Source organism: Chlorocebus sabaeus, chromosome 5, assembly GCF_047675955.1.
Source record: "Chlorocebus sabaeus isolate Y175 chromosome 5, mChlSab1.0.hap1, whole genome shotgun sequence".
In the NCBI taxonomy this organism is placed as follows: domain Eukaryota; kingdom Metazoa; phylum Chordata; class Mammalia; order Primates; family Cercopithecidae; genus Chlorocebus; species Chlorocebus sabaeus.
The window spans coordinates 1184161-1200375 of NC_132908.1; the positions used below are offsets into that span (position 1 = coordinate 1184161).

The 16215-nt window shown below is 60.8% G+C and overlaps 3 protein-coding genes across 12 annotated transcripts in view; 1 reads left to right on the top strand and 2 right to left on the bottom strand.

The window, feature by feature from the left end:
* The window catches only part of CACNA1H (calcium voltage-gated channel subunit alpha1 H), a 67393-nt gene extending 65249 nt beyond the window's left edge, over positions 1-2144 (top strand). For all 8 annotated transcript variants that reach the window (XM_073014984.1, XM_073014985.1, XM_073014987.1 and 5 more), the window contains one exon: positions 355-2144. In XM_073014984.1, the coding sequence (XP_072871085.1) occupies positions 355-1368 (1014 nt within the window). In that variant the 3' untranslated portion in view covers positions 1369-2144. The remainder of the gene's footprint in view (positions 1-354) is intronic.
* TPSG1 (tryptase gamma 1) lies at positions 2133-5541 on the bottom strand. The gene is given in 6 exon segments (XM_073015694.1): positions 2133-2168; positions 2170-2472; positions 2556-2701; positions 3012-3277; positions 3800-4361; positions 5496-5541. Coding segments are annotated over 6 exon segments (1359 nt in total).
* A 3105-nt stretch (positions 5542-8646) lies between these two features.
* On the bottom strand, positions 8647-16137 carry LOC103225829 (tryptase alpha/beta-1). Of its 3 annotated transcripts, XM_007981114.3 has the most exons (6): positions 10424-10432; positions 10178-10238; positions 9853-10024; positions 9478-9743; positions 9187-9350; positions 8647-9103 (listed from the first exon to the last, which is right to left on the bottom strand). In XM_007981114.3, the coding sequence occupies exons 2-6, from the start codon at positions 10236-10238 to the stop codon at positions 8939-8941; spliced, it is 828 nt and encodes a 275-aa protein (XP_007979305.2). In that variant the 5' UTR covers positions 10424-10432; the 3' UTR covers positions 8647-8938. The 3 variants fall into 3 exon arrangements, with proteins under 3 accessions (XP_007979305.2, XP_007979302.2, XP_072871093.1); XM_007981111.3 differs by having other exon boundaries at positions 10178-16133; XM_073014992.1 differs by having other exon boundaries at positions 9853-16137.
* Positions 16138-16215: the final 78 nt, after the last annotated feature.

The following is a 16215-nucleotide window of genomic DNA, read 5'->3' on the forward strand; positions in this document are numbered from 1 at the left end:
CCCCGTACCGCATGGAGCAGTTAGGAGAGCCCCATCCTGGGGGTGCCCAGCTGGGCTGCTGGTGTCCCGGGGTGGGGAGGTGGCCTCAGCCTCAGCTCTGTGCCCCTGGGGGCCGTGGCATCTTTGCCTGCAGAGTAGCGGGTACAGGCTTTCCCCAGGAGCCTTATAGGTCAGGAGTGAGACTGGGCTGTCCACACCAGTGGCTTCCAGCCCCATCTCGAGGGTCAGGAGCCACCCAGGGGACCTGCCCACGTTGGCCTCTCTAGGACCTGGATGGTGAGGGGTCCCCGGGCCCTGGCCACCGATAGGGCTCTCCCAGGTTCGTGCTCCTCACTTTGCCTCCACATCCTACAGGAGGCCGTGCGCGCTGATTCCTTGGAAGGGCAGATTGACGGCCCTAGGGACACCCTGGACCCTGTGGAGACTGGCGAGAAAACCCTGGTGAGGCCGGTGTCCCAGGGGGGCTCCCTGCAGTCTCCCCCACGCTCCCCACGGCCTGCCAGCATCCGCACCCGGAAGCACACCTCTGGACAGCGCTGCGTCTCCAGCCGGACGGCAGCTCCAGGCGGAGAGGAGGCCGAGGCCTCGGACCCAGCCGACGAGGAGGTCAGCCACATCACCAGCTCTGCCTGCCCCTGGCAGCCCACGGCTGAGCCCCAGGGCCCCGAAGCCTCTCCAGTGGCCGGCAGCGAGCGGGACCTGCGCAGGCTCTACAGCGTGGACGCTCAGGGCTTCCTGGACAAGCCGGGCCGGGCGGACGAGCAGTGGCGGCCCTCAGCGGAGCTGGGCAGCGGGGAGCCTGGGGAGGCCAAGGCCTGGGGCCCCGAGGCCGAGCCCGCTCTGGGTGCGCGCAGAAAGAAGAAGATGAGCCCCCCCTGCATCTCGGTGGAACCCCCTGCGGAGGATGAGGGCTCCGCGCGGCCCCCTGCAGCGGAGGGCGGCAGCACCACCCTGAGGCGCAGAACCCCGTCCTGTGAGGCCACCCCTCACAGGGACTCCCTGGAGCCCACAGAGGGCTCAGGCACCGGAGGGGACCCTGCAGCCAAGGGGGAGCGCTGGGGCCAGGCCTCCTGCCGGGCCGAGCACCTGACCGTCCCCAGCTTTGCCTTCGAGCCACTGGACCTCGGGGGCCCCAGTGGAGACCCTTTCTTGGATGGTAGCCACAGCGTGACCCCCGAACCCAGAGCTTCCTCTTCAGGGGCCATAGTGCCCCTGGAACCCCCAGAAACAGAGCCTCTCATGCCTCTCAGTGACCCCCCAGAGAAGAGGCGGGGGCTGTACCTCACAGTCCCCCAGTGTCCTCTGGAGAAACCAGGGTCCCCCTCAGCCACCCCTGCCCCAGGGGATGGTACAGATGACCCCGTGTAGCTCGGGGCTTGGTGCCGCACAGCGCTTTGGCACTGGGGTCTGGGGGCCCCGCTGGGGTGGTGGCCCAGGCGGAGCCGTGCGTGGACCCTGACTTGGGTCCCATCGTGAGCAGAGAGGCCCGGGGAGGATGACAGTCCAGGCCCTGGTTCTCTGCCCAGTGAAGCAGGAGTGGCTGCTGGGCCCCGCGAGCCCCCGTCCGTTCTGGTTCGGGCTTCTTGGAGTTTTGCTGCCAGCCGAGGCTGTGCGGGCGGCTGGGTCAGCGTCCCGTCGTGAGAGAAGCTGTGTTTGTGGGACGAAGACCAGGCACCCGCCAGAGAGGGGAAGGTACCCGGCTGCGTCCTCTCAGGCCACGCATTGTTACAGGACACTCACTGGGGGCCTGGGCCCTTGCCGGCAGCAGGTGCGGCCACCGCAGCCCAAGGCCACCTTCACTCACAGTCTGAGTTCTTGTCCGCCTGTCACGCCCTCACCACCCTCCCCTTCCAGCCACCACCCTTTCCGTTCCGCTCGGGCCTTCCCGGAAGCGTCCTGTGACTCTGGGAGATGGTGACATCACATCACTAAGGAGCCGACTCCGTCGAGTAACGCGCCCGGCGCCAACGCAAATCGGGCCTCCCCTCCATCTGGGGGCTTTGGCCGTGAGATTCCCGTTGACACGTTTGTTTTGTGTGCTTTTAAATTCAGGTTAAATGTTGCAATAATCTGATGCGGAAGACTCAGCTTCTCAAGGGAGAGGGAGGGGGCGGAGCGGAATAAATAGTAACTTATTTAAGAAATGCGCTTGGATTCCTGCCGGCAGTCAGGGGCGGGGAAGGGAGCGCCATCCCCAGACGGGCACAGCAGGCACTTGGCCAGCAGAACACAGGAGACTAGCAGAAGGAAGAGGCTGGGGAGGAAGAAGCCAGCCAGGAGGGGGAGCCTGGGGTACCCAGACCCTGGGCCCCCTGAGGCTGTGGTGTGGCGGCGGATCCAGCTCACGTAGGCAGGGACACGGGTGTAGACTCCTGGCCTGTTGGGGCGGCCGCAGCCCTCACCCCAGCTCACGATGCCAGCCTGCACCCAGGTACCGTTCACCTGGCAGACCAGGGGCCCCCCGGAGTCATCCTGAGGACAGAGAAGGCGAGCATGGGGAGCCCCTCCCTGGGCTGCACCCACCCCCATCCTCTGTCACGGCCTGGCGGGCTCACCTGGCAGGCATCCCCGGGGCCCTGGGTGCACAACATGTCAGGCTGAAGGATGCTGCCCCCAGGGCCAGGGTAGTCCCGGCGGCAGGTCTCTGTGTCCACCACGGAGACTTCCACCTCCTGAAGGCTGTACGGGGGTGGCAGAGGCTCTGGGGTGGGGGAGACAGGCTTCAGGGAAGGTTGGAGCACCAGGCCTTGCCCTGGGGGGATGGGAGACCTTGCCAGACACAAGTCCAATACAACTGTGACCCTCGTCATGGCACGTGGGTTGTGATCTGATGTTTGGCAGCTGCTCTGAACCCTCACGATAGGCTTTGAAAAGGGACAGCCGATGGGGGCGGCCTTGGCCGGGTGTGGAGACCACCAGGAGCAAGTGGTGGCATCAGCGTCCCTCAAGCCAGCTCTCTTCCAGCTGCCCTTGCCTCCCTCCATCCCAGCATCCCCACGCAGGCTCCTCACCTCCCTCCCGCGTGTGGCCCCAGCCAGTCACCCAGCACCGGCTCCCAGGGCAGAAGTCATCTGAGGCCTCCGGGAGGCAGACGGGCAGGATCCGGCTGGAGAGGGTCACGGGGACACTGAGTTGCACCAGGGCGATGTCCCCGCTGGACCCCGGCGGTCCTGAGGGGCTGGAGTGCAGGATGATCTGCCTCACGGTGGAGAAGTGGGGAGACAGAGTGATCTCCAGCTCCCCCAGGTGCACCTGGTAATCGGAAGAGTTCAGGGACCTGGGAGGGAAGGTGGGTGGGTGTTGCGGGCATCAGTGTCCTGAGAGGGGCCGGCTGCAGAGGCCGGAGGTCAGCATTGGCCCTGCCCAGACCCCACCCCTGCGGGCATCTGAAGCCCAGCTCTTCCTTCCTGGGCTCGGGACACACAAATCCTGGGCAGTGGCCTCGCCCTCCAGGGTCCAAGGACCACGGCAGCACCTTGGGGTTCCTGCCAGTGCCCGGAAAAGCCAGCAGCACACCCGAGAGCAGCAGGGGCTGGTCAGGAGACAGACTGCAAGCTCAGTTTCACATGAAGAGACAGCGGCGGGGGCGCGGGAGGGCACTGTCGGTCCCTAGAGGTGAGCAGAGACGGCAGAACCTCACAGAGAGTGGGCAGCCGGCTCCTCCCTTTCCACTGGAAGGGAACAGGCTCAGAGTTCCCAAGCCTCAGAGTGAGTCAAGACTCAGTGGAGGCCTGTGCGCTGGCATAGGCCCCACTCAGGCCTGGACGTTCAGACTGCCCCTGCCCAGCCAGACACTCACCCGGAGAAGCAGTGGGCAGCTGTGAGCACCCACTGGGGGCTGAGCAGGGACCCGCCACACACGTGCACCCTCCGCAGGCGGAGGCTGGCCTGCCATGGCCATGCGCCAGCCCGGGCAGCATGGCCCCCCACGATCCGGCCTCCTGCACCCGAATGCTGCGGCTGGCCACACCCTAAGTCGGAGGAAGGGGTGGCGGGTGGGGATCCCAAGAAGCCCACTGTGCTTCCTCCAGGAAGCCTTCCCTGACCACACCTGCCTTCTTGGGGACTTTCCTCTTCAGCTCCCCTGTGTGCCGGCCTTCCCCACAAGCATCGCGGGTGCAGCAGAAATGACAGCCAGCAGCCGTGAGCGTGCCTGGTGCACAGGCTGCGGTTTGTAAGTGCCGTGCTCCACAAACTAACCAGGGCTCCCGGGCAGCTAGAAAGGGGCTCAGAGAACGGTGGAGCCCCTGAGAAGGCCCGGGATGCCAGGAGTGGCTGCCTGGTGGGCAGTTTTCCTTCAGGGGAGGTGGAGATGTTCGGAGCTGGATAGAACTGGGGGGTACACGACACTGTCCAAGGTGCTCAGGGTCTCTGAATTGGACGCTTGATAATGTAACTTTATCTTCTGTGAACTTCACCTCAGTAAATTAGAAAGAAATTAAGAGGAAGTCGGCTTGAGGCCCACCGGCCGCACCTGGGGCCGCCTGAGCTGGATAATTTTGCTGGCAATGGAGTGTGGCCACTCGGCTGAATGGAAGGGAAGCTGGGCTGTAGACAGACGTAGCGATTTATAGATAGGGAGTGGGTCTGGGCGTGGGGCATGGGCTCTCCTGCACAGCAGAGCCCCCAGCTGGGTCCTGGGCCACAGTGGGGACCCTGCGGGGAGGAAGTTCAAGGAGGGCCAGGTGGTTTTCACGGCCTCAAAGCATCTCCCAAGGCACAAACTGACCGCAGTGGTGGGGGAGACAGCCCCGGCAGCAGACCCCGGCCAGCCTCCCTCAACCGAGAGATGTGAGCGGAAACCACCTCACAAACTATGGCCTCCCCAGTGGGACTCCCAGGGAAGGAGAGGGTCGTCTCCAAGGCCCCCCTGCCAGGCCTTGCCTGCACCCACCCCCACACCGCACACCTGTTGGAGATGTACCTGGCTGCAAAGCCCTGAGGGACACACCTGCAGGAAAGAGACGGAGGGCCCAGGATGGAGGGGGGCTGCCGAGGGGAGGGGTGTGCAGGCTCCAGAGGCCCCTGCCAGACACCTGCCAGGCCTCAGGGTGACACTGGGGTGGGCCCTGGCCCTGAGCGGAGGGGCCCGGCCTGGAGAGGCTGGGTCAGCCGCTGTCTCGCTGGCCCAGGGCTGGGTGGAACCAGCCGCAGGCCATAAACGGCAGCTGGAGGCCGGGAGTTTGGCCTCAGGCCTGGGCCTCCTCCCTACCCTCCAGGTCCTGCTCAGGAGAGAAATCACCAGTATTCTGGGTCCTGGGACTCCCGACACCACCAACTCCCACCCACACCTCCCTCCTGCCTCTGTCCCCAGGCACGGACAGCCGGGCCTCCAGCCAGGGGTGCAGTCTTCTCAGAGGAGACATGGGGCCCCACAGAGTGGGGGCTCAGCGTGTTCCTCCCTCCCTCAGGCCAGCCCCCAGCTTCACCCCCACCAGGGGTCCAGGCAGGAAGCAGATGCCCCCCCATCCTCATACCCAGACCAGGACACCCACCGGGCACAGCCAGGAGCAGCAGGAGGCCACGGGCCCCGAGGGCCATGGTGTCTGCCCACTGTAGGGAGAAGAAGGAGGGCCCGCCTGACCCTTGGACCTGCTGGGCGTGGGGAGTAGGGGTGGCCACACACCTGCTGTCAGGCAGGGCGGGAGGACGGAGGAGGCGGGAGCTCCACAGATGGCCCCACCTGTTCTTTCTGCACATCTAAGAAGGGTCGTCACCTCCATTTATCCGCATGTGGATGCCACAGCCCTGGCACTAAGTGGCCGGCAAGGCCCAAGGGCACAGTGGTGAAGGACAGAAAGCAAGCACCACTTCTCACCCTATGTCTGCTGCGGGGCCAGGGCTGAGGGAGAGGTAAGTTCCTATCAGTGCTGCCCCCTCCAAGAAGCCCTCCCCGGTTCCCTCAGGGCACACTGGCCCCCTCTCCTTCATCCTCTGGGAGCCCAGTCCTCGGGGTTCCTCAGGAGGGTCCCAATCAAGGCCCAGCAGCCCCATGGAGACAGCTCAGGCCCTCGTGACAACCAGCCTTTGAGAAGTCCTGTCCCCACATCCGGCAGCAGGTCCCGTGCTCGCTCGGCAGATCAGATGGGCGCCGTTTCGCGGCCCAGCCTGGACTGGCCCTTCCTAACCGTCCTGGCCGCCCCAGCCTGATGACCCAGCTGATTAGGGGCCCTGGGCAGTGCCCAGGACTTTTCTGCCCCCCCTCCCAGATCCAAATCACAGGCCAGGCTGGAGGGTCCGCCTGAGACCCTCGAGGTCAGGGATCCCCTCTTTGATGTGGGGAAACTGAGGCACGGGGGTGGAGTTGCCTGACCACGCACCAGCATCTGGCCTCCTGCACGCCAGCACGGGGCAGCCAAGGCTCCGAACTGTAGGTTCAGTGTTTTTCCTGGTGACGAATAAGGACACCATCCTCTCCCTTCGCATGCGGGGCCAGCAGTGCACCCACGACTGGGCACCCTCCTCCCTCACGGCGGCTGCACACCTGACGGCAGGGGCACACCTGGAGGGGTTGCCTTGAGGGAGGCAGGACAGTCCCACCCCACACAAGGGAGCAGGGTCTGAGCCACCAGTCCCTGGCCCAGGGCACCCCTACCCAGGGCAATGTCATCCAGTGGGGAGGGAGCCTGAGGGGCAGGGTCTTCATGGAACCAGGTCCTCTAGTCCTGACCTCGAGGGCTGTCCCCAGGTCCCCACAGGCGGGGACTTCAGGGCCCTCACCTGTCCCAAGTCAATTCACCTGCAGCCCTGGGGACCCCGTCTCTCTGCCTGTGGCCCAGCACACCGCTCCCAGCAGGGTGTTCCACACCACCCAGATTCCAGGCCTGCTGGGGAGAAGGAAGCTCCACACACCATCCCGTGAGCCCCACATTCCTGTGACGTGGTGCCTTCCCCCACTGTCAGGAGAGCAAACTGAGGAACAGGGAGGGGGCCTGGCCCTGGCAGTGGCCCCCAGCATGGTGGGGTCCTGTAGCCCAGGACCCTGGGAGACCTGGGGTTGCTTCTGTCTGCAGTAACCTGGCCACCTGGGTGCTGTCCCCTCAGTAGGAACCCTGTCCCCCCCCCCACCCTCCCCCTCATACCCCAGGGGACAGGGAACCAGGGCCTCCTGCCAGCAGCCACGTGGGTGACCTTGGAGCAGGTCTCCCCGTCCCAGTCAAAACGCAGGTGGCTGCAGCCCTGGCCAGCGACCTGCCTGCCACGTCCTGAGAGACCCTTCCTGCTGAAGCTGACGCTCACTTCCGCCAGTGTCACCGGGCTGAGCTTCGGTGAGCTTCCCGAGAATCTTGGATCTAATTTGGGAAGCTCTGGGACTGGAGCCTGCCCTGCCCCCTCCACCTAGTGGCCGACCCCTGCTGTCCACCTTCCCTTACACTGGAAACCCCGTCCTGAGGGGCCGTGTTGCTTCCCTTCGGGGTCTCATGCCTCCGACTCCCACCCCACAAAACCGTCGCTGGCGTGTGGAAGTGCTTCTAGGGGCTCAGTGCTCACTGGGAGTCACCCCGTGCTGTCCCTGTGATCCCTGGAAGGTGGGATGGGCCAAAGGGAGGAAGGAGGGCCGGAGTTCCAGATGGATCTTCATAAACAAGACGCTGGGCCTGCGGGACAGGAGCCGAGGGATGGGCTCCTGGTGCCCCTCTGCCCGCGCCCTCCAGGGGCTGGAGAGACAGAGGTCACGTGGGACTGAACAGGGCAATGGGAGTCGAGTCCACCCCTTTCGAGGACAGAGGTCATTTGCAGAGATCCGGCCGACGGAATGCACATCTCTGCATCTGACAGTTGGAAGGAAAGAGTGAATTTTTTTTAGAGAGTTTTTTTCAACCAGAATAGCCCAGCCCCACATTTCATTTATGAGTATAATCATGTTCAAATATAAAACGCAAACAAGAGCCTGGGATAAAATGCAACACTCGCCAGACGCAAAGGGCTCACGTACTGATGTAGAGAAAGACCTCAAAATGCATTTGAAAATCTGAAACTCAGGCCAGGTGCGGTGGCTCACGCCTGTCATCCTGGCACTTTGGGAGGCCGAGGCAGGCGGATCACTTTGAGATCCGGAGTTCAAGACCAGCCTGGCCAACATGGTGAAACCCCATCTCTCCTGAAAATAACAAAAATTAGCCGGGCATGGTGGCGGGCGTCTGTAATCCCAGCTGCACAGGAGGCCAAGATGGGAGGATCGCTTGAGCCCAGGAGTTCAAGGCTGCAGTGAGTCCTGATCACACCACTGCACTTCAGCCTGGATGACAGAGTAAGATCCTGTCTCAAAGCAAACAACTGGGCAAAGCGAAAGCGTTGGACGGAGGGGCAGGGAGAAGACCTTGTGAGAAGCGCGGGGTAGGGGCTCGTGATGGGCAGCCCCAGGGCTCCCGGTGACCATGCTCTCTCTTGACCCAGTTATGAGGACCTGGCTGTCCTTTACAATCATCTTTAAATTGCCGGAGTGGCTCTGTGTGACCTGAATGCTGGATGCATTGTGTGGGGAGAAGTCATCCCCAGGGACCAGGGCTGCCCAGGAGACCCCATCCCACAGTGAATGGCTGTGCCTTGGGTGCTGGGAACTCGCAGCCCTGGCAGCTGTCCCCAGCACACGTGGACGCCGCCTCCCCCAGTGACATCCACAACCAGAAACAGCAACCCACACCATTGATTTTCATGCACTTTAATGAGGTCCAGCGCTCAGAAGGATTAGCACCCACCACCAGCTAGCTGGGCAGGGCAGGGCCGGAGGGCCCCGTGCAGGGGTCAGGTTCAGGACAGGGGAGGGGGCTCAGGACAGGGGAAGGGGCTCGGGACAGAGCAGGGGGCTCAGGACAGGACGGGGCACTTGGGACGGGGCAGGGAAGGTGTGGGGGACAGTAGCCACCTAGGTCGGAAGCAGTGGTGTTTTGGACAGGAGGGGCTGGCCCTCCGCTGACCCGGGTGACACAGGCCTGGCTCAAGGCTTCTCGGGGACGTAGCGGTGGATCCAGTCCAAGTAGTAGGTGACGCGGGTGTAGATTCCGGGCCGGTTGGGCTGGGCACAGCCCTCGTCCCAGCTGACCACACCAGCCTGCAGCCAGGTGCCATTCACCTTGCAGACCAGGGGCCCTCCGGAGTCGCCCTGCGAAGGGCAGGGGTCAGTGCTCACCGGCCAGGCCCGGGCATGGGGGCTGTGGTGTGGGGCGGGGAGCACGCAGGGCCCACCTGGCAGGAGTCCCTCCGGCTGTTCCCGGCACACAGCATGTCGTCGCGGATGATGCGAACGTCGTCTCCCGTGTAGAGGCCAGAGTGGTATTTCGCATCACAAATGTGGTTTTCCATTATGGGGACCCTCACCTGCTTCAGGGGAAATGGCGGTGGGAGGGGCACTGCGGGTGGGGAAGAGGATGCAGACTCAGGAGGGGGCCCGGCAACCACCACCCGGAGCCAGAGGGAGCCCAGGGGCTGGGCTGTGGCTAAGACCCAGCACCCACTTCCCACTGTCCCCAGCCCCACCATCATTGTCCACGTCACCCCAGCCGGTGACCCAGCACGGTGTCCCCGGGGGGAAAGTCTCCGAGGCAGGGGGCAGGGTGACCATGTGGACATGGCTGGAGACGTTCACAGGCTCCTCCAGCTCCAGCAGGGCAATGTCCGCCCCGGTCTGGACAGTGTAGAACTGCGGGTGCATGATGATCCTGCTGACCGGCAGCAGCTGGTCCTGGTAGTAGAGGCGCTGCTCTCGCAGCTGCACCCTGAGGTCGGCCAGATCCTTGACGTCCCTGGCCAGCGGAGGTTCCCATTCAGGGCCCTGGGCAGCCTCCAGGAGCACCCGGGAGCCAGGGCACACATCCGGCCCTCGCCCACCCCACCAGGCCCCGGGAGACTCACGGTCCCACGCAGTGTGCTGCGGTCAGCACCCACTGGGGGTGGATGAGGGAGCCCCCACAGAAGTGCATCCAGTACTGGCCGTGGAGTCTCAGGCTCACCTGCCAGGGCCACTTGCTCCTGGGGGCCTCCTTCCCCCCGACGATGCCCGCTCGCTGCAGGGCCTGGCCTGGGGCTGGGGCAGGAGCCAGTTCAGGACCAGGAAGCAGCCCCACGCCTGGGCCCAGCCCTTCCCTGTGTGGGGGCCAGCCCAGCCTCCCCAGAACCCACCCAGGCCCTGGCCTGTGGAATGTGGTGAGGGGCAGGGTGGACCCCGGCTGGGACTCACCAGGGGCCGCGTGGGCCGGGCTCACCAGGACGGGCAGCGCCAGCAGCAGCAGGCTCAGCATCTGGGGAGCAAGGAGGGGCATCGTGGGCCTGGCCGGGGCTCACGGGGCAGGGCTGGGGGCTGCAGATTATGGGGTGAAGAATGGAGCTGGGACGGGGGGCCTGGGTCTTGGTGCTCTGAGTGTGAGGCTGGGCCACTCTGCTCCAGGTGGCGCTGATGTCAGGGTCTCTGAGAGTGGGGACTTACCCTGGCCGCTCGCTGTTCCTTCTACCCAGCAGGCTTTCCCCTCCCCATTTATCCTTCCAGATCAGGATGGCGTGGAGGAGGGGCGCTGCGCCCTCCCATCCAGATACGGAGGAAGTGGGTGACTCAGACCCAGGTCCCCCATGTAACACGTGCCCCCGCCACCCTGATGCCCTCTGTGTGTGGGGCTGCCAGGCAGGCCCTGCCGAGGGCTGAGCACTGGAGGCTCGAAGCTCCGCCTGTCAGCTGGTGGATCCCAGCACCGGAACGCACCACCTTCCCGCTGGTGGGATCAGCTGCCCTGTCCCGGTGCCAGGAGGCCTTCAGGCACAGCTGCACCCAGGCGGCCTGGCTGCCCCATGCTACAAGACCAGTTGCCCCGAAACCTGTTTCCCCAAGAGGGACACGGGATGGGGAACTCATGACCATGGGCCACCCTCCAAAACATGGGAAGGTGCCCACGGGGTGGGGACATGACAGGTGTCACCTCTCCTACGGACTCCGAATCCACAGGGGTGGGGCCAGCCCTCCTCGACTCACTTGGTGGGGGGCTCACAAGAGATCTTGTCAGATGAGGAAGCAGCCTTGAGAGGGGACAGCACGGAGTGTCTTCAGCCAGGAAGGGGCCCTGCTCTCCACCCTCGGTATGAGACCCAAGTCCTCCTACAAGTCCTCAATGTCCACCTCTGGGGCTGTCCGTGCAGGTTCCCTGGTCTGCAGGTGCCTCATTATCATGGGATCTGCGCTTCATCCGCAGAGGGAGGAGCAGACGGGAGTGGGGTGCGACCCCAGGAGACCCAGCCCAGCTCCTCACGGACTCACCCCCAGGAGACCCAGCCTGGCTCCCCACGGACTCACCCCAGCCCCAGCCCAGCTCCCCACGAACTCACCCCAGCCCCAGCCCCAGCTCTTTGTGTACTCACCTCCAGCCCAGACCCAGCTCCCCACGGACTCACCCCAGGAGACCCAGCCCAGCTCCTCACGGACTCACCTCCAGCCCAGACCCAGCTCCCCATGGTCTCACCCCCGGTCTCCGCTCCCTGTGCTCTCCGTCCATCCAGCACTGACACTGTCCCTACAGGTCCGTCCACCCCACCTCCCAACTCCCCTGGGCCTGCTGGTCACTGAGGCCTCCAGCCCACCTCCTCCCCTTCTGAGCCCCAGGACCCCCTACCTGTCCCCCAACTGCCAACACAGGGCCACTCCAGGGCTCCCCCTGCCCCCACCCTGCCTGGGACCAGCCTGGTTTGGGGCTGACGCTGCACACCGAGGCCATATCCACCTGAACTCCTTCCAGGCAGCATCCCCAGGGGACAGGCAGGGGTGGCCCAGACCGCTCCTGCTCACGACCCTGCTCCTCATCCATTCTCTGGACAGACTCCCCAGAGGCTTCCACCTGCCCCGTCCTGGTTCCATGAACGAGGCCCGCAAGATGGGACCCTCAGGAGCCCAGGAAGTGAGGGGATGGGGTGATGGGGGACACCAGGGATAAGGTTGGGGCAGGGACACGGGAGACACCAGGGTTGACAGTGAAGAAGAGACTCAGGGGACCCTAGGGCTGGGGGAACCCAGGGACACACGGGACGCCAGGGCTGGGGGAACCCGGGGACACGCGGGACGCCAGGGCTGGGGTGTGCAGAGGGCTCTGGCACCCCCGCGTCAGGGCCTCTGGTCCCTCCTCCTAGGAACGCTCGGATTGGGTCAGGCCTGGGATGCGGACCAATCAGCACCATGGGGATGCGAGGGCTTTGGCTAACACTGGGCCCATCAGGGCGAGTCCTGGGCATCCTGCCCCGATCCCGGCCCCTCACCTGGGGTGCTGCAGGGCTGGGTCCCAGGCCATTGACAGACATTGGGAAAGAGGCCACACGGGGCAATGTCCCCGAGAGAAGGGTGGGGAGCCGAGTTAGATGACAGTGACCATGTCGGGACTCAGTGCAGCAACGGGAAGCTCTGTCCCAGGAGCTTGTGGGCTGGAGAGATGGACCTTGGCATGTGGAGAGGCCCAGGCAGCAAGGACTCATGAGACAGAAAACTGGAGAGGAGAGAACTGTACAGATGCCCGGAGGCATCCGCAGGGGGGTCCCCTGGCGTCCTTGGCCCAGTGCCGGAGATGCAGAGACGCAGAAGTCACGTCAGAAACAAGAGCCACCAAAGAAGGTGGGCAGAGGAGTCCGGGAGTGCCTGCAGAGCGGGCAATACTGCGTGTCCCCACCAGCGAAGTGTAGAAACCTTGTCAGAGGCAGTCATTGGAGAGTCCTCAGAAGGGTATCGAAGGGTACTAGGGGAGAAAATTTTCCTGAAACCAAAGGCTTCTCTGGACCCACCCTCACAAAGCTGAAAAGCAAACCGCAGACGGATCCAAATGATTGCAAGTAACTTAACTGCCTGTGAGAACACATCCAAAATGATGTCAAGGAATATAACACAATCCAGCATGGAACAGAACACTCCAGAGTATTCACGAGACGTGGGGGCTACTCAAAAACAAGCAGGTGGCCGTGTGCAGTGGCTCACGCCTGTAATCCCACCACTTTGGGAGGGCAGATCATGAGGTCAGGAGATCGAGACTATCCTGGCCCACATGGTGAAACCCCGTCTCTACTAAAAACATAAAAATTAGCCAGGCATGGTGGCACATGCATGTAATCCCAGCTACTCGGGAGACTGAGGCAGGAGAATCGCTTGAACCAGGGAGTCAGAGGCTGCAGTGAACCGAGATTGTGCCACTGCACTCTAGTCTGGCAACAAAGCGAGACTCTGTCTTAAAAAAGAAAAAAAAAAAAAAAAAAAAAGTAGGCATGAAAAAGATTGACCCTCCAATAAGAAAATCAGTCATGGCCAGGCATGGTGGCTCACACCTGTAATCCTAGCACTTTGGGAGGCTGAGGTGGGCGGATCACAAGGTCAGGAGATCGAGACCATCCTGGCTAACACGGTCAAACCCCATCTCTACTGAAAATACAAAAAATTAGCCGGGCATGAGATCGCGCCACTGCACTCCAGCCTGGGGGACAGAGCGAGACTCCATCTCAAAAAAAAAAAAAAAAAAAAAAGTGAAAGGAAATTCTGCACAAAGAAGATAAGAGATGAAAATCTAGACTTAAACTAAGGGAAGACAAGCTCTGGAAATGGAAACAGCTGTGACTGTGTAAGACAGTTTTCTCTCTAAAAAAATATTGGAAAGAGAATTGACAGTTTGAAGCAACAACAGTAAAGCAAGTGCAGGTATTGTGTGGTTTATGGAATACACACAGGTGTGATGTGTGCTACAGTAACAGAAGGTTTCAGGGGAGACTAAAATCAGGTTGTCCCAAGGTGAAATTGCACATGAAGTTGTATGGTGTTTTGGAATTCATATACTTTATTTTTTATTTTTTTATTATTATTATTATTATTATTATTATTATTATTAAGACAGAGTCTCGCTCTGTCGCCCAGGCTGGAGTGCAATGGCGCCATCTTGGCTCACTGCAAGCTCTGCCTCCCAGGTTCATGCCAGTCTCCTGCCTCAGCCTCCCGAGTAGCTGGGACTACAGGCGCCCGCCACCTCACCCGGCTAATTTTTTGTATTTTTGGTAGAGACGGGGTTTGACCGTGTTAGCCAGGATGGTCTCGATCTCCTGACCTCATGATCCACCTGCCTCGGCCTCCCAAAGTGCTGGGATTACAGGCGTGAGCCACCGCACCCGGCCCATACACTTTATTTTTTAAAGCTGTCTTAAGTTTACAGGCAACTAGGCAGATAGTACAGATAGTATAACCCCCACGCCCCCCGACACACACACAGAGTTTCCTGTGATGAACATTTTGTATTAGTGTGGTGCATTGCTACAGCTGATGAGCAATATTGATACATTATTACTAACTAACGTCCACAGTTTACATGAGGGTTTACTCTCTCTGTTGTACATTGTGTTCTGAGGGTCGTGCATGGCAATTGCACAAGTCATGTGTCCACTGTTACTGTATTACGCAGAATACATCCACTCCCCTCAAAATCTCGTGCTCCATTGCCTCTCCCCCTCCACAATCTCTGGAAACTATGGATATTTTCATTGTCTCTGAAGTTTTGATTTATCCACCATAGATGATACACTGTTAACTTTTTCCAACTGGCTTTTTTCACTTTTTTCACAGTTAAGACCCCTCTATGTCTTTTCAAGGCTCGATAGCTCATTGCTTTTATTTATTTATTTATTTATTTATTTAGAGACGGAGTCTTGCTCTGTCACCAGGCTGGAGTGCAGTGGCACGATCTTGGCTCACCACAACCTCCAACTCCCTGGTTCAAGTGATCCTCCTGCCTCAGCCTCCCGAGTAGCTGGGATTACAGGCATGCGCCACCATGCCCAGCTAATTTTTATGTTTTTGGTAGAGACAGGGTTTCACCATGTTGGCCAGGCTGGTCTCGATCTCCTGACCTCGACCTCGTGATCCGCCCGCCTCAGCCTCCAACCGTGCTGGGATGACCGGTGTGACTACGCGCCCGGCCAGGTTGCTTGTTCTCTTTAATGTTGACTTTAAGAGTTCTTGGTGGCCGGGCGCGGTGGCTCACGAGCCTGTAATCCCAGCACTTTGGGAGGCCGAGGCGGGCGGATCACAAGGTCAGGAGATCGAGACCATGGTGAAACCCCGTCTCTACTAAAAATAGAAAAAATTAGCCGGGCGCAGTGGCGGGCGCCTGTAGTCCCAGCTACTCGGGAGGCTGAGGCAGGAGAATGGCGTGAACCCGGGAGGCGGAGCTTGCAGTGAGCTGAGATTGCGCCATTGCACTCCAGCCTGGGCGACAGAGCGAGACTCCGTCTCAAAAAAAAAAAAAAGAGTTCTTGGTATGTTCTGGATAATCATCCTTTGATCAGATATGAGTTTTGCAAAGATATTCTCCCAGTCTGTGGTTTGTCTTTTCATCCTCTTAACAATGTTTCTTTAGAGCAGAGGTTTTTATTTATTTATTTATTTTGAGATGGGATCTTGCTCTGTTGCCCAGGCTGGAGTGCAGCGGTGCAATTCTAGCTCACTGAAGCTTCAACCTTCCAGGCTCAAGCGATCCTCCCACCTCAGCCTCCCGAGTGGCCACCCGTCTGTCCGGTTTGGGGGCAGTGCTTTGCCCTGTGAGCCCAGTTCTCAGATGGCTGTTCAGCTGCGTTTCATTTTGCCCAGCATTTCCGATGTGGTTGTGAGGGTGGGCTTGATGACTTCCAATCCCTTTGTATGTCCCAGTGGGAACTGAATGTATAGATATTTTTTCTATTGAGAGAAAATTAAATAAACAGAATTCACAGACCTGAAATGTCCAGTTCAATAAATTGTGATGATTCCACACCTGTGTAACCATGGCCCAAAGCAAGATGTATCACCCTAGGGTGTCTGCTCCCCGCCCCTTCAGGCAGGTGACCGAGAGGTGAGGAAACACTCTAGGGTGATGCAAATGGCCCGTGTTCCTGTCGCTCCATCTACGGAGGGCTTTGAAATTTCCTTCCAGCAAGGTTTGTCCTTTTTGGTGCAGAGATCTTGCATGCCTTCTATTAACTGTATTCCTGGTGTTTGATTTTTTTATTGTGTAGTAAAGGGTATTGATGTTCGCGTTAATCTTCCAATATTCATGGCTGGCATTTAGAAATAAAATAATACTTTTGCGTATTGGTTTTGTACCTCGCAGCCCCGCTAAGTCCATTATTCCAGGGTGTGTGAAACCTGGATTTTCTATGCAGCGATGGAGACTTCTCCCTCCGGAGCGCTGCACTTCCCCGAGTCTCCACCAGAGGGCGCCCCTGACCATGCAAAGCGGAGCC

Excerpts from the sequence above, each read along its gene's own strand:
- LOC103225829 (XM_073014992.1), bottom strand. The coding sequence starts at position 10,259 with ATGCCCCTCCTTGCTCCCCAGATGCTGAGCCTGCTGCTGCTGGCGCTG. Across the intron at positions 9,744-9,852 it reads GCAGCACACTGCGTGGGACC|GGACGTCAAGGATCTGGCCG; the intron begins GTGAGTCTCCCG and ends TCCGCTGGCCAG. Across the intron at positions 9,104-9,186 it reads GCCGGAGGGACTCCTGCCAG|GGCGACTCCGGAGGGCCCCT; the intron begins GTGGGCCCTGCG and ends TGCCCTTCGCAG.